Consider the following 24,068-nt stretch of genomic DNA (forward strand, 5'->3'; position numbering starts at 1 on the left):
TATCTATCTATCTACTTCTCTCTCTCTCTCTCTCCCCTCCTCCTCCCCTTCCCTCACTTATCCCCCCCATTCTCTCCACCCCCTTCCTGAAAGCTTTAGATTCACTGACTTTATGTTCATCAAAAATTAAAAAAGAAATATTAATATACAGTATTAGGCAATTAGAGTAATTATTTATTTAGACAGCATTCTAAGCAAATAGAAGCTAAAGCATACAAGGAATCTGGACTGGGTATTAATTTCCAATTGCAATTTAAAGAGGCATTTCTGTCCTTTCAGTTGTCTGGGCCAGGATGCCAAAAGTTCTTCTGCTCTGAGTGACCCCCTTTCCAAAGTAAAGTGAATGACTCTTAGAAGTAGCATTTTCTGTGCTTGTTATTTCCAGCATATCCATCTGTTTGGATTACACAAGCTTCTAGACATGAAGAATAAGTTCACCATTAACCAACAGGACATCAGACCATACTGAAAAATTTGGTATAAAATGAGAATGGAAGAAATGACCTGACCTTTTTTAATTGTAAGCAAAAGTTGGAAAGAAAAATAAAGGATTTAGCTCTTAATCTGTTTGTCAGTTTAACTCTCTGAGAACAGAGTGGAATGGGAGCCAACTTGCTGGGGCATAAGACATGTCGAAGAATAAGATAGCAAAAGAACTTACATGCATACACACAAAATACATTCATTACACAGGGAAAATACATACTCTTCCTATGGCCACTGATAAAAGCATTAAAACACTACATGCTTTCTATACCGTTTGATTGTCTTATTATTTCATAATAATTTCATTGTTCAACACCTTCTGATTATTTGTAATTTAAATCTTACAATGAAACATTATTTGGATAGGAACCAAGCCCATCAGCAGATCATACCAATGAAAATGAGTGCAAATGTGTCTCCCAACAATCATTTCTTAAAGTTAAATAATATATGCTAGGAAAAATCACATACTTTTCCAAACAAAGTTGTTTTCTTTTTTTAAAAAAAATCATCCAATTTTGTATATTAGTCTATTTTATCTTTGTTATAATCTGTTATTTCACTTTGCGGTTTTCAAGGTTTTTGGTCCCTGGACCAAAAGATAACTGGATCCACAGATCGATTGACAATTGATTTATCACAGAAAGTAGCCATCGATATCAGCTCCCAACAAATCCAGGGCTGTTTGTGGGCAGTGAGACTATACCAGTCAAGGCAACTTGTTCTGAGAGCTTTGCAGCCTGATCAAAATTGCTGGTCTGAGTCGTCAAGGACTTCCGGCTCTCCATGCTTGTCCTTCCTCTGGGTGGGGCATTTTGGTGATGGCCAATACCAAAGCAGCAGCAAGAAAAAGCAGCTTTAAATTCTTCCCGAAATTTTCCTGTCGAATCAAAGACCAAGACCGTCATGAAGAAGCAGCCAGACCACGTCCTCCCAAACAGGGCATGCATAACACAATTCCTACATTTGTTTCTTTTCCGTTCAAAGTGTCTGATGTGATTTGCATAATCCAGAGAAGGCAACGAGATGGCAGCTTTGCGACAGGTGATGTAATGGTATATGGGGAATGGCCTTGGGAGGCAAGGCAGGGAAGAAGAGATGCTGCCTAAGAAACAGTCAGATAAGAGGGAGCGTAGCCCAAAGCTGCATAATGGGTGGAGAAAGAGGCTCAGCAGAGACTCCTTTCTGGATTGTCAGGCTGTAAAGGAGATGATAGGAGATTTGTATTTTCGGACTTGTAAGATTCTGTTAATGTAGCCTAACAATAATTAGCTAATCTGGTCATGTTTCCTGTCGCTCTACCTGAGAAGGCTGACAGGTATTCTAAGATGATTTATGTATCCAGTTATGATTCCGATTTTGAGTTCCTGTGTGCAGAATTGATGAAGCATGTAGCAAAACCATCTTTTTAAACTGAGCTCAGGGCTTGAACATCTGTGCTGTCTTAAAGGTGCAAAGAATGGAATGGGATGGGATGGGATGGGATGGAATGGAATAGAATAGAATAGAATAGGATAGGATAGGATAGGATAGGATAGGATAGGATAGGATAGGATAGGATAGGATAGGATTGTATTAAGCAAACCAAAGCAAACAGCAGGGAAATCACCCTTTCAGCCTGTCATAAGCATCCTGGGCAAAAGATTTCAACATTTAATCATTCTTGGTACGCAATGGGAAGTACAGAAGCCTTTATTATCAGATTGCATTTATTTTTCTATTTTTCTCCAGTATGGTTTTTGTGAATATATATATCCCCAAAGTGATCTAGATTGAGCTGAGTGAGACTATTTTTTTAAAAAAATCACCCATGAGCTCTCTGATAGTGGGGGGATTCAAACCAGAGCTCCCACAGTTTAAATCCAGAACTACTGGGCTCTTTTAACATTAGGGATTGCAGGAGGGATTGTTTTGCAGAGGAACATGTTGGTGAAGGCCAATTCCTTCTTTTTAGTTCAAGTACCAACAAATTTAAAAAGAGATATATAAAAAAAGTTATTGAACTTGATCATTAGTTAAGAAGTTAATGAGGAATGAAATAACTATCTCCTATGTATCAAGGAGAACACACCTCATACTATATTCTTAAAATTGTTTTTATTGTACTATATTTTCAGAATTATAAGCTGCCAAGAGTCCCTGATTTAGATGGACAGCTTTAGAAATCAAATCAAATCAAATCAATCAATCAATATTAGGCAGATTTTCTGCTGTGTTGAAATTTGTCCATTGTTTGTTTTTTGTGTGACTGCAACTGATGGAAAACTAAAAGTAAAAATCTGTTTGATATTGAAGTGTGTGTGTGTGTGTGTGTGTGTGTATGTATGTGTGTGTATATATATATACATATATATATACATATATATATATGTATACATATATATATATATATATATATATATATATATATATATAGATCTTTGTTATTTGGGTTTTCTCAGCGTAAAATTGGAAGTGTCTTGGCGACGTTTGAGGAAGTCTCATTCGTCATCTTCAGGCTTCAGCTTCTTTGCTCCCAGAAGCACGAAGCTGAAGCCTGAAGATGACGAATGAGACTTCGTCGAAACGTCGCCAAGACACTTCCAATTTTACGCGGGGGAAAACCCGAATAACCAAAGACCTACATACAAACACCCGCGAAAACCTCAGAAAACATATATATATATATATATATATATATATATATATATATATATATATATATAAGCAATGTGTACTCAAATACTAGATCTGTTTATTGGATTGCTTGAATGATGTATTTTCTTTAAATCTTTGTTTCCTCCCTCTATACAACAGTAGACAAAAGCATATTTCTCTTTTAGAAGACCATAAATACAGCAAAATCAATAATTACATTAACTGTTCAGCTCTGTTGTTTTTTACTTAAAGGCATAAGTAATCAACTTACCACTAAGAAAGTTGTAAATAATTGGGTTTGCTGCACTATTTGCGTACACAAGCCAGTGGGAGAAAGTAAACCAAGCATACACTGTTTCTCGATCTTCAACATTGTTAAACATCCCAAAAACTCTTACAAAAAGAAAGAAAAAATGTTAGAAAACGCATCACATTTCTGGTATTGATAAACACATAAAATAGTTATATGGTATATAGATCAAAATTCTGAATTCCAGATGAGTGCAGTCATGTCGTAATTATATTAACATGAAGTTGCAAAGGATGTTCTCCCTATGTATCGTCTCTTATATATATTATTGTCATGTTGATTGGTTGTGCCTTGACAGGACTAAGGTCCACACGTACCAAGAACCAGATGCATTTTACTAATTTATCTAGTTGCTCGTCTCTCCAAACAAGCTGGCACAACACAGCTAAATCAATCAGTAAATACCTAAATACATTGTCATCATTAATCATTAAAAATATTCAAAATTTTGAAAATTCTGTAAAACCAACACTTGAACAATTGTGGCACCAACTGGTGACAGGGAGCTGCAGCAGAGGGATTTGGACACAGATAAACCTCCAAATACTTTAACAACCCTCTAAAAGGGTGAGGATTACCAGCTGTCTGCAAGGAATATAAATCCTTGCATTCCCCACTATCGTGTCAGAGCTGAAGAAGCTTCCTGGATGAGAAGCAAAATGTTTTCAAAGAAAAAAACAGAAAATCCACTTACCTCCTGAAAAAAGCACCTTTGGGACAACCATGACCCGGATGACTGAGAATCTCTACAGACTGGATAAAAAATAATTACTAATAAAAAAGATTGTAAAACTGGGTGGGACTCACTTAGCAATGGAAATTCCAGTTCCAGCTGCGGTCATAAATCAAGGACTACCTGTAAACATGGAGGGCTCTCAATAGAAATCATCGCCACCCAATTATTGTTGAATACATTTTCACACCCCAGACAGATACCCAAGCTATTTATTTTTGATATCTCCAGACTTTGTACATGGAAGTACCTTTTCAAGATGTTGAGAATGCTGATGGGGAGATAGCAGAGGGCAAAAACCAAGAGCACCACCATGAGCATCCGGGCTGTTTTCCTCCTGGTTTTAATCTGCTTGATTTCAGCTGCCACCACACTAATCCTCAAGTGTACTGGTGGCTCCAGTTCCCGCGTCTGTGCTGTGGATTGCAGCGGCCTCCATTTCCTCTGAACGATGGATGACGTTCCTGGAATCTTGACAGCACACAATAATCGGAATCTTAATGACCCAAAGGAAATTTTGCACTGATTACTCAGCGAAAGTTGCAAAGTAGATCCATTTCCACTCATGAGCATAGCTACATGTTCAGAAAGAGTGTGACCATCTTTAGCGTGATCATCTTCCTAGGATGAAGATAGAAGGTATCCTTGGGGAAACAATGTTGTCTAAATCTAGATCCTTTTTGTTAGGATCAGTCTGTTTCCACAATAGTTATAAAGCAGGGGTGTCAAAATCGCGGCCCACAGGCTGGATGCACCACACGCTGGCCACACCCGCCACTGGTTTAGCGAAGGGAGGGAAGTTGCGATACGTCACGTGACGACATGTCACCGCGAGTTTGACATCCCTGTTATAAAGTTTATTATTGGGTAAAGTTTATTATAGGGTAAATTATAAAGTTTATTATAGGATGTGAATACACATTAGAATTAAATATCACAAATTTGGAATTTACCTCTATGGGAAGAGCTATAGATTCAACATGGGAAACATCAAAAAAGATTGCTCTTCTATATAGGAAAGATAGAATAACCTCAGATTTAAAATTTTGGGTTGATAAGATATGCTTGTTCTCTCTCTAGAAATTGGCTGATGATAATTATAACGAAAAAATTGATCATTAGTATTCCACGCGCTCGAGGGCTAATAATAAGATCAAACATTGGACCAAATCTTTCTTTCTTCTTTTTATTGGTATTTTTATTTAGTTTTTTTCTTTGTTTCTCTCTCTCCCTTTTGTTATATATTCTTTACTTTTATATATATATATATATATATATATATATATATATATATATATATATATATATATCATGATATTTTTTTACTTATGACAATGTTTATGTATACTGTTATGACAAAATTAAATAAAAATAATAATAATGTAGTGAGTTACAAGGCAGCTGACACCATCAATTTCTAGCTTGTGCTTTGAGTACCAAGCAAATGATGGGTAGTGGGACAAAATTTTCACATCAAAATATGTTGAGTACCAAATTTGATGAGTTACAAAGCAGTTGAGTGCCAAGCTATCACTGTAACAGATTTTCTTGAGGTGCTGTAACCCCATGGATGGAGGGAAACACATAATGATTGTTAATTTTCCTAATAGTTAAATATGATATATCTGCTATCAAAATGTCACTGAGTGTATTAGAACAGGGTGTCAAAATCGCGGCCCACAGGCTGGATGCACCACACGCTGGCCACACCCGCCACTGGTTTAGCGAAGGGAGGGAAGTTGCGATACGTCACGTGACGACATGTCACCGCGAGTTTGACATCCCTGTTATAAAGTTTATTATTGGGTAAAGTTTATTATAGGGTAAATTATAAAGTTTATTATAGGATGTGAATACACATTAGAATTAAATATCACAAATTTGGAATTTACCTCTATGGGAAGAGCTATAGATTCAACATGGGAAACATCAAAAAAGATTGCTCTTCTATATAGGAAAGATAGAATAACCTCAGATTTAAAATTTTGGGTTGATAAGATATGCTTGTTCTCTCTCTAGAAATTGGCTGATGATAATTATAACGAAAAAATTGATCATTAGTATTCCACGCGCTCGAGGGCTAATAATAAGATCAAACATTGGACCAAATCTTTCTTTCTTCTTTTTATTGGTATTTTTATTTAGTTTTTTTCTTTGTTTCTCTCTCTCCCTTTTGTTATATATTCTTTACTTTTATATATATATATATATATATATATATATATATATATATATATATATATATATATATATATATATATATATATATATATATATATATATATATATATATCATGATATATTTTTACTTATGACAATGTTTATGTATACTGTTATGACAAAATTAAATAAAAATAATAATAATGTAGTGAGTTACAAGGCAGCTGACACCATCAATTTCTAGCTTGTGCTTTGAGTACCAAGCAAATGATGGGTAGTGGGACAAAATTTTCACATCAAAATATGTTGAGTACCAAATTTGATGAGTTTCAAAGCAGTTGAGTGCCAAGCTATCACTGTAACAGATTTTCTTGAGGTGCTGTAACCCCATGGATGGAGGGAAACACATAATGATTGTTAATTTTCCTAATAGTTAAATATGATATATCTGCTATCAAAATGTCACTGAGTGTATTAGAACAGGGGTGTCAAGCTCGTGTCGTCATGGTGTCATCACATGACGTATCGTGACTTTTTCCTCCTTCACTAAACTGGGCATGGGCAAGGCCAGAGCATGACACATCCAGCCCACAGGCTGCAAGTTTGACAGTCCTGTATTAGAATAACTAATAATAATAACTAATAGTAAATATATTTTGAGTTCTTTTGGAAGCTGCCCAGAGTTGGAAGTTGGGCAGCTATATCAGTATTTTAAACAAGCAAGCAAACCAGCAAACAAATAAGAGCATGCTCATTTCAGTGATTACATTCAAAAATCAAATATAATGTATTTTCCGTGAATGAAAGTAGCAATGACTCTTATTTAATATTATATTTTTAAAAATGCATTTAATACAGTGGAAATTTGTTTAGGAAATATTCATCAGAACTTTATTTTAAATAATGTTTCAGTTTCTTTCCTTATCCCTTCATAATTTAAGAAATATGGAAATACAGGGGAGAAATAACTATTCCTAGCAAGATGTTATAACACCTCAGTATTTTAATTTTGACATTAAATTGATAAACACTTGGTTAGGGGCATTGTTGAGCTTGTCGATTGAAAGGTCGGCAGCTCAGCGGTTCGAATCCCTAGTGCTGCCGTGTAACGGGGTGAGCTCCCGTTACTTGTCCCAGCTTCTGCCAACCTAGCAATTTCGAAAGCACGTAAAAATACAAGTAGAAAAAATAGGGACCACCTTTGGTGGGAAGGTAACAGCATTCCATGCGCCTTTGGCATTGAGTCATGCTGGCCACATGACCACGGAGACGTCTTCGGACAACTCTGGCTCTTCGGCTTTGTAACGGAGATGAGCACCGCCCCCTACAGTCGGCAACGACTAGCACGTATGTGCGAGGGGAACCTTTACCTTTACCTTAGTGTTTATTTTTGCTAGATAGCTGATGGTGCAAATATTGCATTGCCAAGGATAATTTATTTCAATCTAGATCAGGGGTCTCTAGCCTTGGTCACTTTAAGACTTGTGGACTTCAACTCCCAGAATTGGGAGTTGAAGTCCACAAGTCTTAAAGTGGCCAAGGTTGGAGACCTCTGATCTAGATCACTATACCTTTCAATCAATTACATAATTCCTTTGAGGTTAAAAGGCTTAGCTGGCATAAGTCCGAAAAATGGATTTCGTAGCAAAAGGACCCACCTGTTGACACCACAGCTTTTGAAATATCTGTAAGTAGGCCAACACCATAAGACACAATGGAGCCAGATAGGTTATCAGGAAGAAACAGGTATGATACATTTTGGGGAAAAATTCAGCTGCAAAGGAAATAAAACAGCACATAAATAATGTCTCGTTTGATTTGCTATTATATGCTCCAAAATGAGGGGTCCTTGGTGCTCTCTGAATTTGCTTGTTTTCTTGCAGACGTTTCATTACCCTAACTAGGTAACATCATCAGTGTTGTTAATGCACTGATGAAGTTACCTAGTTTGGGTAACGACATGTCCGCAAGAAAACAAGTGAGCTCAGGGAGCACCGAGGACTCGTCATAACAACCCTGAGCTACAAACATTCTCCTTTCTTGATATGCTGCAAGAGCTGGTTCAGGTGAACATAAATAGGACTTAATTTCATACAAAATGGAAGAGCAAACCTTATTCACTGTGCAGGTAAAATATATTTTTAAAATATCCTTATATTCTCCTGGACACTGAAGAACTGGATTGAGTACAGCCACTGTCTTACGATGTATTGTAATGTTTTAATTTATGTGTTAGTATGTGGAAATGTTAAATTCCGCATTCCTCCTGAAGTGAGGGAGGGGGCAGTTTATAACTATTTTAAATAAGTACTGATGATGATTGCCTTTAAGGTCCATATTAGGTCCTATAATTGGCCAGGAAAAGAAGCTCAGCACGTACTTTTCGCATACCAAAACTTCTTCTGGCATTTCCAGAAGGTCACGGGAACTGTCTTTGAAATGAAGCAGTGCTGCTGTTTTGCTGTTAGAATCGTTATTAAAGTTTTCCGTGGGCAACTTCAGTGACTTAAAGAAGGTCCTGCAGGGGAGGAAACAGTGGTGAGATTCAGCCAAATTCGCACCACTTCGGGAGAACCGGTTGTTAACTTTCTGAGCAGTTTGGTGAATTGGTGGCTGGAAGAAATCATTAGGGCAGAGAACCTGTTGTTAAATTATTTGAATCCCACCATTGGGAGGAAATCTTGGAAGTCCTTCAGAAATGAAGCCCTGGTCTTAGTTGGTGTTCCAGATTTTGCAATAATGATGGTTAGGAGAGGGATGAAGGAAGGGAGGGAGGGAGGGAGAAGGAATGGATTCTTCCTACCATTGTTAATCTGTATAGCCAGTAATTCAGTCTGGAGGACATACGGAAGGACTAATTTTGATTTTGATCGAAGTGGCAGACAATTTTCTAAGGTAAAGGGTACAATTATTTTTATTGAGTATGGAGTGCTATAGAATAAGTGGAACTAAATCAAACTATTGACTGTATTGGGTTTGGTAGGGAAGTTAAGGGACTCTGCATGCTTAAAGCAAACTATTTCATGCTAAAATGATCAATCATTGGCCAAGACAAAATGTCAGAAATGGCTCTCGGTCTTCAGTAATAGGTGCAGGGAGACCCAGAGGCCCTTATAAAAAGAGGACTTTGGACCCCAAATTAATCCTCCTGATTTCTGAACTTCAGGCAACCTGTTAGCTACTCAGATCCATGGCCACGTAAACAAAAGCTCTTCTACACGTCGTTATACATCAGGTGATCAACAGCTCTTCTCCTGAATGGCAGAACATGACTGAATTACCATAGTGTCATGGCTGATATATTGTAGTTAATACTTTAGAGATTAAAGTCAAAGAAAGGCACCTCTTAGCACTGAAGGCTAAATACTGTACAAAAATATCTGCCAACCAACAAAGTCAATTAGTCTTCTGAAACACACTTGATTACAACCAGCCATCTTTTTTCTGTCTCCTGACACAGTGAGCCCAAGCTCAAAGCCACCAGCTCTCACCTCCCCAACGCTCATCGCAGACAGTGAACAAGACAGTCTTGTTAGCTAATCCGGGAAACATGCTGCTACACTCCATAACGATCGCCTGCGGAATCATGATAAGGCAGGACACCATCCAGATAACAAGGATGCTGTTCCTGGCCCGCTTGGCTGTGCTTTTGAACATCAGCGGATGACAAATTGCATACCATCGATCCAGTGCAATGCAGCTAAGGGTCAGTACAGAAACAGAGACTGACACGGTCTACAAAGGGAAGAAGAAGAGAAAGGCCAGAAAATAAGATACAGTGAGTGACAAAAGGAGTATAATCAGAGAAATAGTCTCTCCCACCATGGTTACAATCAGAAAAGCTTGGTTGCCACTAACCTCTTTAACCCTAGTCCTATTTGCAGGAAAGCAGGATTTTATGACTTTGCACTGCTAATAGGACTGATTTTTAAAAAAGCAGACAAAAAGACAGTTCCCATATTTTGATGTATCATGAGAAAGTTAGGCTAAAATTTCTCTCCCTGATAGATGTGGGGAGTTTTTTACAGCACAAAAGAAAATCAGGCAAGTAACAATCCATATGTGTGCTTCCAATATACTAGGTGCAGGGAGGAAGGAGGTGTTTTTTTAAATCAATCAACATTTTTATTAAATTATAAAGTGTTATAAAATACAAAGTAAATAGAAAAGTGATGGGGGGATGGGAAAGAGAAGTGAGGAAAGTTAAGAAAAAGAAGCATTGACTTCCGACTCTCTTTGTTACAGTAAAATAAGGCATTAACATCAAATCACAGCTTTTCACTTTTTCATAATAATATGAACATGCCATTTCTATATAGATCTATCAGTCTAATTGGTAAAACCCCAAATCAGAGTTTCATTCTTCTCCACATGAAACACGAAGTTCAGAAGTGGTTGGAAGGAGAATTTTGATTTAACTTGTTATGGGGGGGAGGTGTTCCAGGGGTGAAATCCAGCAGGTTCTGGAGAACTGGTAGTGAAATTTTTGAGTAGTTCGGAGAACCAGCAAATACCTCTGGCTGGCCCAGGAGTGGGGTAGGAATGGAGATTTTACAATATCCTTTCCCTGCCACACCCACCAAGCCACACCGACCAAACCATGCCCACAGAACCTGTAGAGGAAAATTTTGAATTTCACTCCTGGGAGGTTCCACTACAAGCCATTACTGAAACTTTTTCTGCAGTGCACGTTACGAAACCAGGTCATCCATTGCTGTCCTATGCAGACATGTCTGCAGGCAACTCAGTTTCTTGTGAGGTGGGACTGTAGGAATGAGATTTTGCCTCCAGGGTTGGCATTCCTGTTGACGTCACAGAAGTCTTTGTATTTGGCTTCTATGCTGTTGCAGTCATATAGATTCAGGAGTGTCCATGTGACTAAAGAATCTCAACTGTATGGTCTCTATTGTGTGGAGAACCTCACTCAATCATTCTCGTCCATATAGAAAGTCTTACATAATAGTGTTGTGACTCCAGCCCCCGAACCTGGCCCCATGCCCAAAAGTGACTCCGAGAGTGAGGGGGAAGGGCCGGTAAGGCTTACCTTGGGAGCACCGATGCCTTTGGCCCGGCTCCAGGAGCCAGAACCAGACTAGTCGGAGGACGTAATGAGGCCGTCATCCCCTGATTCCTCCCTTCCCCCGGCTACGCCTTTAGACCCAGCTAATAATAATAATCCCCTGAACCTGCGCTTCAGAAGATTAGAGAGGTGGCGTCATCAAAGGGAAGGGTGGGGCAGGAGCCCCACCCCACAGGATATATAAGGAGCTTTGGGACTGGTCTTATTCTACGGGAAGCAAAAATTAGCTGAACCGTTTCAAAGAAAGCTGAAAGTCTTACTCTGTGAGTCATTTGTTTGAACTTTGGCAGGCAGCTGCGATTTCTCTACCAGGACTGATAAGAGCCGTGAATCCACTGGCTGAAGGCCAGCTCGTTGCTCCGAAGTGGGGAAGGAGACAGAACAAATAGCAACTTCTATATTTTCATTTGAAAACCAAACCATCAGGAACTGACTACAGCTGGGGTGTCAAACTCGATTTCATTGAGGGCCACATCAGGATTGTATTTGACCTCATGGGCTGGGAGGGGGCGTGGCCAGGATGGGCATGGCCAGCTCAATGTCATCCATCAAGGCTCCATTTTCAGTTGCAACAGCCTTCTGAAGCCTTCTGCCAGTGAATGGGGATCTCCATTTTCAATGGCAGAGGGCTGTAGGAGGCCATTGAGGCTGAAAACAGAGCAAGGGAGGGCTGCATATGACCCTCCTGAGCTCTGTTTTTGCTGGCAGAGGCACTACAGGCTGGTCCTTCATTGTTTTCAGGGCGGTCCCACAAGGAAGCATCCCTTCAGTTTGACACCCCTGGACTACAGAGATTCATTCATACAGAGAGTCCTTGACTCATGACCACAACTGAGCCTAGAATTTCTGCTGTTAAGTGAGAAATTTGTTAAGTTAGTCTTGTCCCATTTTATGCCTTTTTTTTTTGCCACATCAGTGCAGTTGTTAAGTTAGTGACGCGGTTGTTAAGTGAATCTGATTTCCTCTTTGACTTTGCTGACCAGAAGGTTGGAAAAAGATGATCACATGACCCTGGGACATTGCAACTGTCATAAACATGAGCCAGTTGCCAAACATCTAAGTTTTGATCACATGATCATGGGGAGGCTGCAAAGGTCATAACTGTGAAAAACGATCATAAGTCACTTTTTTCAGTGCCGTTGTAACTTTGAACTGCCACTAAACAAACTGTGTAAGTCAAGGACTACCTGTATTTGAGTGTCATCTGAATGTACTACCTAAAACTATTTTAGTGTTATCTGTAGAGGTCATGGGAACACTCATTCATGCCACTTTTCTGTCCGCTTTTCATAAAATTATTCTGTGGATACCTGGAAACATGGCATTGCCCAGTCTATCGCACACTTGTAGTGTCTTCACGAAGCTAACATTTTAATTGTTAGTAGTACCTTTTGCTTCTTTCCAAGTATTCTAGATTGCTTCAGAGAGAAATTAATTTCCTGCTTTGCTTATTCTATGTACAGTTTTATGCTTTGGTTTCTACTTTATTTAGATGTTATAGCAAATGTACAATTACAAATGGCATAATTCTGACCATGAAATAATTAAGCCCCTCTTAGTCTAATTTCTTTTGCTGTGAAGTAATATGTTAATCACAATCTAGCTTCTGAATTATAGGTTTGGTAGCATCAAACCCCCAACTTAGCTTGTTTTTCAATGTGCACCACAACCCTGGCAAACAATACCTGCAAATAAGGGATCACCTTGCAGAGGCTGTTGCCAAGGAACCACGTCTCGGTGATATCCACCACCAGTGTTGCAGGAAGGCAAATGAGGGTGACCAGGACATCGGCCAAGGAGAGGTTGACTATGAAGTAATTGGTAACAGTCCTCATGTGATGATTTTTCCACACTGCAACACAAACTGATTTCGCAAAGACGTCAGCCCAAGGGGAAAAGATATTGGGAGACAGACAGACAGACAGACAGACCAAAATAGTGAAGGAGGATTGGTGAGGGATACACATCATTTTCAGCAAGGGTTGTCATTTGTCACTGTCCACAAATATTGACTGACCAAGCTATTTCTTCCTCCTGCTTGGAAACTCAACTGTTTAACCTCTCCTACATAGTGCAGGGCAAACCAATTATAGGGAAAAATTGTGTAAGAGCCGAGGATGCCCCAAAGATTGATGGGAGGGGGTAACAGAGGAGGGGAGGGAGAGAAGAAGAGAGAGGAGAGGGGAGAGGGAGAGGGGGAAGGAGAGGAGGGAGGGAGAGAGGGGGAAGGAGAGGGAGGGGGAGGGGGGAGAGAGAGGGGGAAGGGAGAGGGAGAAAGAGGGGAGAGGAAGGGAGGGGAGGGAGGGAGAGAGAAAGAGAAAGAGAGGGAGAGAGAGAGAGAGCACTCTTCATATTGGGAAGGTTTATATAGGCACAGTTGCATTTTGTCCGTTCAGTGGAATCCCTTCAATTTAAGTGAACAGAGCTGAAGGCCTTTTAATTGTCCTTGTCTACTAGTGTTTAATGCAGTACTGAGACTACAAATTAAAATTAGAAAAAAAATAACTTCAGCTCACTAATGTATTAATCTGTTTATTTCTTAATTTGGATTTATAGCCCAGGTTTCCTTCAGAAGCTCAAGATGGTGTACATAGCATCCTTCCTTCCATTTTCTCTACCACCATAATACTGGGCCATACATCAAAGGAAAGAAGAGAGCGACCCACAATCACCCAGAGAAATTCTGTGAATAAAGGTAGATTACAACATGGGTTTCAATCCCAGCTGAACTCTTTTATTCATGTATCAAACTAGTTTCCCCTTTGATCACACTTTAATGCCACTCTCTTTATGTATGAGTTTGGAGAACTCCACCTCAGGAATTTTCTAGGTAGAGAGTTAACAGTTATTATAAAGAGTAAAATAATATAAAAAACTACATGAAAACCCCAAATCAGCATGAGAGGGAGAGAAAGATCAGGAGCCATAATAACCATGACAATAAATATAAACCACAATAGAATCACAATAAGCATCAAAGAATGACACTGTAACAACTTTGACCTAGGAAAAGGAAAAGGCCTTCAAAGTAGGGGCCACTCTGTAGAGGCCAACTCTTCTCTTTGAATGATCTTCCTTCCTTCCTTCCTTCCTTCCAATTTGTTTGCCACCCATCTCAGGCAATTTCTTCAGTGATGTTTGTTCTAAGCTCTCCCAATGTGCTACTGTGAGCGATTTCGTGTGCCATGTACTTCTCAGCATATCCTTATCAAAACCTCGGTTCAACATCCTGGTACAGGTAGTCCTTGACTTACAACCATTCATTTAGTGACCGTTCAAAGTTACAACGGCACTGAAAAAAGTGACTTACGACCGTTTTTCACAGTTAGGAACTTTGCAGTCTCCCCATAATCATGTGATCAAAATTCAGATGCTTGGCAACTGGTTCATATTAATGACCGTCGCTGTGTCCTGGGGTCACATGATCCCCTTTTGTGAGCTTCTGATGAGCAAAGTCAATGGGGGAAGCCGGATTCACTTAATAACTGGGTTACTAACTTATCAACTGCAGTGATTCACTTAACAACAGTGGCAAGAAAATTCATAAAATGGGGCAAAACCCATTCCACAAATGACTCACTTAACAACAGAAATTTTGGGCTCCATTGTGTTCGTAAGTCGAGGACTGCCTGTATTCATATTGAACATGCCTGTCTGTAGTTTGTTTTTAAAATGGAAGAATAGACCTATCTGTCAATTTTTTAAAGTTTGGGAGTGATGCTGCGCTTTATCCTTGAAGCAGTTATTTTGGTACCCTGTTTCCCCCAAAATAAGACATCCCCTGATAATAAGCCCAATTGGGCTTTTGAGCGCATGGCAATAAGGCCAAACGCTTATTTCAGGGTTCAAAAAAATATAAGACAGGGTCTTATTTTCAGGGAAACACGGTAGTAGCTGCCTTGATGCCCAACCTTACAATGGAATCAGTCCCATTGCACTGAACTGAATTTACTTCTGAGCCAATCATCAAAGTTGCAGGTCAGAGTTGACCGCAACACTTATTATTCAACCTACTTAGGATAGTCTCAAAGGTGCTTTTGCAATAGGTCAACTGGACTGGCTTTTCCTTGAGGAAGAAAAAGAAGACATTTCGCTTCTCATCCAAGAAGCTTCATCAGTTGTGATGGGAAGGGGGAGGAAAATCAAGGAAAAAACAGTCCAGTTGAAACAACTATGACCTGGATGATTGAGAATTTCTATAAACATCTACTTAGGAAAAAAAGCCAGTTTGGTATAATAATTTCTTTCTTAGCCCAACCCACCTCACATGGTTGTTCTAAGAAAAACAGGAAGAGGAAGGAGCGTTCACTGCCTTGAGTTATCTATCAAGTAATAAAGGTGGAATAAAAACCTAATAATATTATGATTTCACTAACAGTCTAGTTCTCATTTCAAGAATGTCCCTGGGCATTTATTGGATAAGCTGCTATGAAAGAATGCCTTATGTCCCAATTTGTATTCTGCTTTTGTCAAATAGAAAACAACTGCAATAGAATTCCCCAGACAAACTTTGAAATCTCTTGCTGGAAGGGTGGAGTAAATCAGAATAAATCTAAACCATGCAGAATAAATCCAATCCATCAATCAATTAAAAACACAGAAGCTTTACCATGGTTTTTCTCTGTTCACACCAAAAAGTGTGAAATGAGTGCAGTGAATTCCTTCTGCCAGCGTGTGTCAGTCAATACTTGGCAATAGAACTAGAACCCCAATGTATATAGAATACTTTTCCTATAGAGAAAGATGAGCTTTCAATCAGAACACTTCTGGTTTTCTCAGACATTTTGTCCCATTTGCAGATACACATAAAGTAATATAACCTAACTTCAAGGGTGACACTAGAATCAGGCCCACATCCTCAAATAGAGAAAAATGTCCCAAATATGTGGCCTGTGAGCATTGCTATTTGGATACTAGCAAGGTAACACAGTATAAGTGGCAGTATGAGTTTACTGCACATGTAAAAGATGTTTTCTCCCTGTTGTTTCTCTTCTGTCTCATGCATAAGTGACTTTTTGGTTTGTTTCTCCACTACTGTTGGGAGATCTAAATTGCCAGACTAGGGACAGATCCAGTGATGGGATTCAAGTAATTTAACAACTGCTCTCATTAGTTCTCTGCTCTAATGATTTCTTCCAACAACCAGTTTGCCAAACTGCTCAGAAAATTAACAACCGGTTCTCCCAAAGTGGTGCGAATTTGGCTGAATCCAACCACTGGACAGATCACACACACATCCCACTAGTGGGTTTCAAATCCTGTCGCTACCGGCTCATAGGTGCGCACACGTGATGCTTCTGCACATGCGCAGAAGCTTCTGCGCATGTGTAGAAACATCCGGGTGGGTGGGTGGAGCCTCCAACTACCGCCGCTAGCTGTTCGCCTGATCCGGGGTGAACCGGAAGCAATCCACCACTGCCCTCCCCCCAAAGATCTGTCTAGATAACTGCTACATGTCAGCACTGATTTAATGGCACATAAGCAAGCAAGCTAACAAGCAAGCAATAGGAGGCAATAAACTTGTAGCAAACACTGGGCATAAAAAACATTATATTTAAATTTCTGAGTGTTGTACCGAAATCTTATGTGAATCTCATCATTGCGCACTTCATGGCCTTATGGGGTAACGCTTTCACTTTAAAAGAAAATGAAAAATATAGCATTTTGTTTTAGGTGAAGTAATCGGTGAAAAAAAAACTTCCCACATTTTGCAAAACAAGACTGCTGTTCCTGTTCAGAGTTTAGTCAGACCAAATCCTGTCATGAAATTAGGCGTCTATTATAGCAATAGCACTTAGACTTATATACCACTTCACAGTGCTTTTAGAACCCTCTCTAAGAGGTTTATAAAGTCAGCATATTGCCCCCAACAATCTGGATCCTCATTTTACCTATTTCAGAAGGATGAAAGGCTAAGTCAACCTTGAGCTGTTGAGGATTGAACCCCTTGTAGTCAGCAGAATTAGCCTGCGATACTGTATTCTAACCACTGCGCCACCACAATTCAATTATGTCTTGGTGCTAGCCAAATTTTGACAACATCTGCTTGCTTGCTTGCTATCTATAACCCTTCCCCATCCTGGCAGCACTACATGCAGATGGCTCCAACTGCATTTTTTTTCAGCAACATATGCATGTTTTGGATCAGTTTGTTATGAAAATTGTAAGTCTGATCAAAATGGCACATTTCTCATCTTTTTTATCCTCAATAGAGTTTCCAACATTTGTTTACATAAATAAAAAGAGCAATATGAAGCCATAATTGCACAGTTGACAGCAGCAGTTAAACTAGATCATCTCTACAGAGCACTGATAGTAATCAAGGGAAATTAATGCCTGCTTCTTTTGACAGATAACACACACGCCTTGCAGGATTCTCTGCTTTGGTGCCAGTGCAGGGGACTCTTTTGGATGTATTTTTTAAATTTATTTATTTATTTTTGTCACAACAGTACATACAATCATCAACATAAACAATAACCCATCATGAGAGAGAAAAGTATATATAAGTAAAAGTATAAATAAAAGTATGCATATAATACTATAATGAAGAGAACAATAAAACAATATTCCCACAAAGCCTCCCTTTGTAATGATGCCAACGGTTCAGCTGAGGATCTGCCAGTTTTATCTGCAATGATTTTGGCAGGGCACAAAATCCAGGGTTCGGTAGGATCAAAAGCCTCTGTTTGGGGGATGCTGAATTCCTGCATCCCCATCTTCTGTACAACAGTTCTAGGAACATTTCTTTCATCATCAATTCCCTTCTCCGACTATAGGCAGGTAGCCAGGGGTATGGAAGGGATTGTGAGTGAAAAAAGAAAAGTTGTCAAGGGAACAAAAAGGGGTGGAGGGAAGTAGCAATAGTTCATATATAGTCCAGGGGTGAAATGCTACCGGATCGTACCAGGTCGCGCGATCTGGTAGCGATTGCAGCCAGTAGTTCGGTGATCTGGTAGCGATGACGGAGTGAAGCTCCATCCACCCGTCCCCCGGGTGTCATTACTTTCTGGTTTTAACCAGGAAGTAATGTGTTTTTTATCTTCTGCCCATGCGCAGAAAGTTTTGCGCATGCTCAGAAGGTTTTGCGCATGTGCAGAAGTTGCACATGCACTCCTGAGCCAGTAAGAAAAGTAAGTAGATTTCACCCTTGATATAGTCCATATGCCCTTCTGCTTCGTGGATCAACCGATTCTCCTTCTCTGCTTAACTGGGCCATGGAAGGTGGGGAGTGGGACAGGGGACATCTTCCCTAACTTTCTCCTTCTGCCCTGCAATGCTCCAAGAGGAAAAACATGCTCAATAGTGATAGTACTTAGACTTATATACCACTTCACAGTGCTTTACATCGCTCTCTTAAGAGTTCACAGAGTCAGCACATTGTCCTCAACAATCTGGGTCCTCATTTTTACCGCCCTCAGAAGGACGGAAGGCTGAGTGAGTCTTGAGCCGGTCAGAATCGAACTGCTGATGGTGGGCAGAATTAGCCTGCAATACTGCATTCTAAACACTGCACCATCACGGCTCTTACAAAGGAAAAGGGAATAGTAATCAACCACAAATTTGCAGGGCCATTGGACAATTTTGTAAGATGGGTGAGCAAAATATGTCCACATCACCCAGAAGATGCCTTCAGCATCTAGGACAGGTGGGTGTCTGAAAACAGAGCACCAGATACCAGACCCCTTCATAGCTATATTGGTCATGCGGGAAATGATTCAAAATGACATCTGCTAGACAAGCGAGGATAACAATGACCTCCTGCTAGTTGTCATCCTCAATCTAGGGATTTTCAGGGCAAGGCTCCTATTCTAATTTTCTGCTAGCCCCTGGGATGGCAGATGCCAAAGCGAATGAGAAATTCTTCAGCAGGACATTCTCATGGCCTTCACAAATGTCATGCAATATTCAATAATCCACCATAATCACTGGAGACAAATGCTGGATGAGATCCAACTTGCCCTCAGGTGCCCAAATACCTGCTCTACCAAGCTGTGTATCTGGGTGTGCGTAGTCAAAATATGCACTGCTGTGGAGTGCAGTAGAAGCAGTGCTTGGTTTCTGTTACTCCAAGCAACTGTTCAATCAGCCTTGCTTGTGCAGAAGGTCCCAAGTATTTGAGAAGTCTTTGTGTATTAAAACTCCAACTCTCTGAACCCGAGGTGGCCCCCCGAGGTGACACCCAGTATGTCTCTCACTATTCCAAGGTGGATAACCTCATGGGTAAGATGAGACTTTGCAAGTCTCTGCAAAGACTTTGAAAAGAGGGTAGGAAAACAGGTAGATTCTGAGTGCCTTCCAGGTTGTACATGGGTGTGGATGGCGTGGTCTGAAAGGCTTGACGAGGGTTATTCTTGTTCCACCAGTGGTGACAGTCAGAAGACAAGATGTCTGAAAACTTTGCAGATTACTAATGAGAATACAATATTTAAGCAACTGGGACAGCAAGGATGGTCATCACTGAGCGATGCGGTCTTACTTCAGGACCCTATCATTTAATAATGGAAATTCCAGGCCCAAATGCCATCGAAAATTGAAGACTGCCTATATATGGTGCACATAGTATGTGTTCAGTGGACATTTGATGTCCAGATTGTTGCACCTTCTTTGTTCCTGTAGACACTGCAAGAGTATAGTTCACTCCATATATTATTTTGAAATTTCCATTTATCATAGACAATTCCCATATTGCAATAAAGGGTAAAATTCCAATTTGTCTTACTTATAGTTAAGTGTCCATTTATCATCATCTTGTAAGTATTTAATTGGGATTATGGCTAAAGCTAGAAAGCAGGAGTCTGTGAATTCTAGTCTTTCCCTAGGCACAAAGCCATCTGGGTGACCTTGAACCAATCACTTTCCCTCAACCTTAAAAAGCTTTGCCAAGACATGTTCAGACCAGAGGTGGGTTTCAGCAGGTTCTGACCAGTTCTGGAGAACTGATAGTGGAATTTTTGAGTAGTTCAGAGAACTGCTAGTAAAAATTCTGACTTGCCCCGCCCCCATCTATTCTCTGCCTCCCAAGTCCCAGCTGATCTGGAGGAAATAGGGATTTATTTATTTATTTATTTATTTTATTTGTCACAACAGTATATATAAGCATAAGCATGAAATAACTATATGATATATAAGCATATATATAATTATAAGTATGTAATAACTATATGAAATTGGATACAATCAGAGGGGACATTAGGACAGGAACGGTAGACACGCTGGTGCTCTTATGCACGCCCCTTACAGACCTCTTAGGAATGGTGTGAGGTCAATGGTAGATAGTTTTTGGTTAAAGCTTTGGGGATTTTGGAATGAGACCACAGAGTCAGGTAGTGCATTCCAGGCATTAACAACTCTGTTACTGAAGTCATATTTTCTGCAAAATATGGATGGTTTTGCAGTAACCATCCCCTGGAGTAGAATCAGAATGGAGATTTTACAGTATCCTTCCCCTGCCATGCCCACCAAACCACGCCACGCCCACCAAGCCACACCCACAGAACCGGTAGTAAAAAAATTTGAAACCCATTAGTGGTTTCTGAGAACTGGACATAATTGGACTTAAAGAAAAAGATTACTCCACTGAATAGAGGAACAGAAGATTAAGGATCAAAAGAAGAAATGCAACTTGATTCTACTTGTTCTTTTTTTAAAAAACTTAGAAATTAACACCTTCCCTTTCACATGAGAAGTTTTGGAAATATAATTAAACAGTCAATCAACCAGTCAGACAGACACCCCATTCCATCCATCCATTCAAGCACATCAAACCCATTTACTCTTGACACATTTCATTGTATTCATACTCAGAAGACATTTAACAATCTTCTCGAATGCTCATCCAATCCCTAATCCAACCCTAACTCTGTTCACAGAGGAGGGGCCATATTTGGGCCATGGTGGACAATGACAAGACAATTAAAGTAACAATGATCCCATGAAATTACCCATACTTCATACTACAGTTTGGTTTTTCAAAAACCTCAATTGGCTGTCCAGGAAATCCTCTCTGGGATGAGGGAGGGAAAAGGAAAGCAAAGTGATTGGGATAGACCAGACTGGGGAGGGCTCATGCAAAGCCTCCAACCAATAGAATAGAATGTCCCTTCCTGCCACCCTCTCCAAAGAGATTCAATTGCTTGAAGTAAAGCATAGAAAATCAATTTCATGGAAAATCAAGTGCAAATCCAGCTGAATTGGGAAAGAGTGGTTATTATAGGCTTCACTAAGAGAGAATGATAAGAATTCACTTTTAAAAAAGTATTGAGCGCTTCACTGCATTCTTGGAACCCAGCAGTACCCTGGCTGGTCTGTTTCAGAGCATTATTGTATCAGCTGTAAATCCAGCAGGATTAGATCTTTTCTTGTTTCTCCCCAGAATTGCAAACTATTCATGGCTAGGATAACTAATCAGTGACGGTTATGAAGAACAGAGCGGGAGAGAATTAAAAACTTTGGTGAGCTGAGTTAGGCACATATATTAGGATAGCAGCTGAAACAACTGCAAGAGTCCAACTATGGAATATTGTGTTTGTCTTTTATATATATGGAGAGTGTAGACTAAATGGCCCCTTTAAAGAATGAGGTGGTCACCTTTGGATGGGGAATGGGAAAATTAGAGTTGCAGCTGTTATAAAAGTCATCTCTGAAATGTTTGCTTGACATCACAAGACATGATAGAAAGACCTGCACTTGGATTAGAGAACAAATGAAACTAGAATTGAAATGGAAATGGGCTGGTCACATAGCAAGAAGAACTGAAGATAGGTGGACTAAAGCAATTACAGAATGAATCCCACTTGATAAAAAATGTCCACAAGAGAGACCTAAAACAAGATGGATCGATGACATCAGCAAGTGTTGTGGGCCTGGCTGACAATAGAAAGCTCAGGACCACATTGGTTGGAAACATGCACAAGAGGCCTTCATCCTGCAGTAGATAGACAATGGCTAGAATAATGATTTAATATGGATCATACATTTCCATACACAGAAGTGAACAGTCTTATATCACTATGCATCTTATCTAAAAGACAGAATTTTATACATTCTCTGCATAAGCATCCTCTCCAAAAAAACATGCCATTAGTTCTAGGTCTATCACCAGCTGAACAACTACTATGGGGTCAGGGGTGAAATCCAGCAGGTTCTGACAGGTTCTGGAGAACCGGTAGTGGAAATTTTGAGTAGTTCAGAGAACTGGCAAATACCACCTCTGGCTGGTCCCAGAGTGGGGTGTGAAAGGAGATTTTGCAATATCCTTCCCCCAGGGGTGAGGAGGCAATGGGGATTTTCCAGTATCCTTTCCCTGTCATGCCCACCAAGCCACGCCCACAGAACCGGTAGTAAAAAAAATTGAATTTCACCACTGTATGGGGTCCTTGGTGGTCTCTGATCTTGGTTGCTTTCTTGCAGATGTTTCATTACCCAACATCATTCATTCTAGAAGAGTTTGCTCTCTATTTATATATTGGTGGTGTTGGTAGGAATGGCTTTTGGAGTTCTTTGATTAGGTTGTTGTTTATTCTTAGTTTGAATTGGTGGTTCCTTGATTGGGATGCTGTTTATTGATCTAGTATTAATTTTGGTGTTAATTGCTGCTTATGGTTTTCCCAATTGCAATGTATGGCTGTGGAAGTTGGACCATAAGAAAGGCTGAGCACCAAAAAATTTAGGCCTTTGAATTATGGTGCTGGAGAACACACCTGCAAGTCCCTTGGACTGCAAGGCAATCAAACCGGTCAGTCCTAGAGGAGATCAACCCTGACTGCTCTTTAGAAGGCCAGATCCTGAAGATGAAACTCAAATATTTTGGCCACCTAATGAGAAGGAAGGACTCATTGGAGAAGAGCCTAATGCTGGGAAAGATTGAGGGCAAAAGAAGAAGCGGATGACAGAGAATGAGGTGGCTGGTTGGAGTCACTGAAGCAGTAGGCGTGAGCTTAAATGGACTCCAGAGGATGGTAGAGGACAGGAAGCCCTGGAGGAACATTGTCCATGGGATCGCGATGGGTCAGACACGACTTCGCAACTAACAACAAAATTGGCTGTTGATTGCTGATCAGGAGATGTTGTAGTCTTTAAGCTTTTTGACTGTCTCTTTTGAATGGTATGTAGGTGTTGTTTATCTCTATGTGCCATTGATAGATGATTTGCCTGGCTGCCAGGAATTCTCCAGTGAGTTGGTCTAACGTGCTTACAATTTCCTAGTTGAACCTATAATGAAGTCTGTCCATGTAGTGTGCATTTACTAACCAAACCATTACAAACCACTGCTAACAGTTGAATAATAGCAGCACTGGATGACTTTAGGCTGGTTATTCCCTCACTGCCCAACTCACCTTTTGGGGACAATAAGAGGAGGAAGGTGTGTTGGATCTATTTGCCGTCTTGAGTTATTTGTAAAAATTATAAAAGCAGGATACAAATAAATAAATAAATAAAAAATTTCATAGTAGGAGAGGTTAGCTTTTTCTTTCTCCACAGTCCAGAAGTACATTTTCACTCACACAAAAGGAGTGAAATCATTAATTGGTGGGAATGGCTGAACAATGGGGAAAAGAAAGTTGACTTGTAAGTCAGGTTCATCTTAGATGTTCACATTCCTGAAGATTATGTATAATTATTCAAGCACAAACTTTCATCAAGATATACACAGCAGACCG

General features: G+C 39.9%; 1 protein-coding gene across 1 annotated transcript in view; it reads right to left on the minus strand.

The window, feature by feature from the left end:
* Nucleotides 1–1,145: 1,145 nt before the first annotated feature.
* Nucleotides 1,146–24,068, minus strand: part of HCRTR2 (hypocretin receptor 2) — a 38,338-nt gene continuing 15,415 nt past the window's right edge. Inside the window, exons 2-7 of the mRNA XM_058176770.1 lie at nucleotides 13,092–13,270; nucleotides 9,818–10,061; nucleotides 7,985–8,100; nucleotides 4,417–4,637; nucleotides 3,395–3,516; nucleotides 1,146–1,366 (exon numbers count right to left, since the gene is read on the minus strand). Coding sequence (XP_058032753.1) covers nucleotides 1,146–1,366; nucleotides 3,395–3,516; nucleotides 4,417–4,637; nucleotides 7,985–8,100; nucleotides 9,818–10,061; nucleotides 13,092–13,270 — 1,103 coding nt within the window. The remainder of the gene's footprint in view (nucleotides 1,367–3,394; nucleotides 3,517–4,416; nucleotides 4,638–7,984; nucleotides 8,101–9,817; nucleotides 10,062–13,091; nucleotides 13,271–24,068) is intronic.

The sequence above is a fragment of the Ahaetulla prasina genome, chromosome 1 (assembly GCF_028640845.1).
Source record: "Ahaetulla prasina isolate Xishuangbanna chromosome 1, ASM2864084v1, whole genome shotgun sequence".
NCBI lineage: Eukaryota > Metazoa > Chordata > Lepidosauria > Squamata > Colubridae > Ahaetulla > Ahaetulla prasina.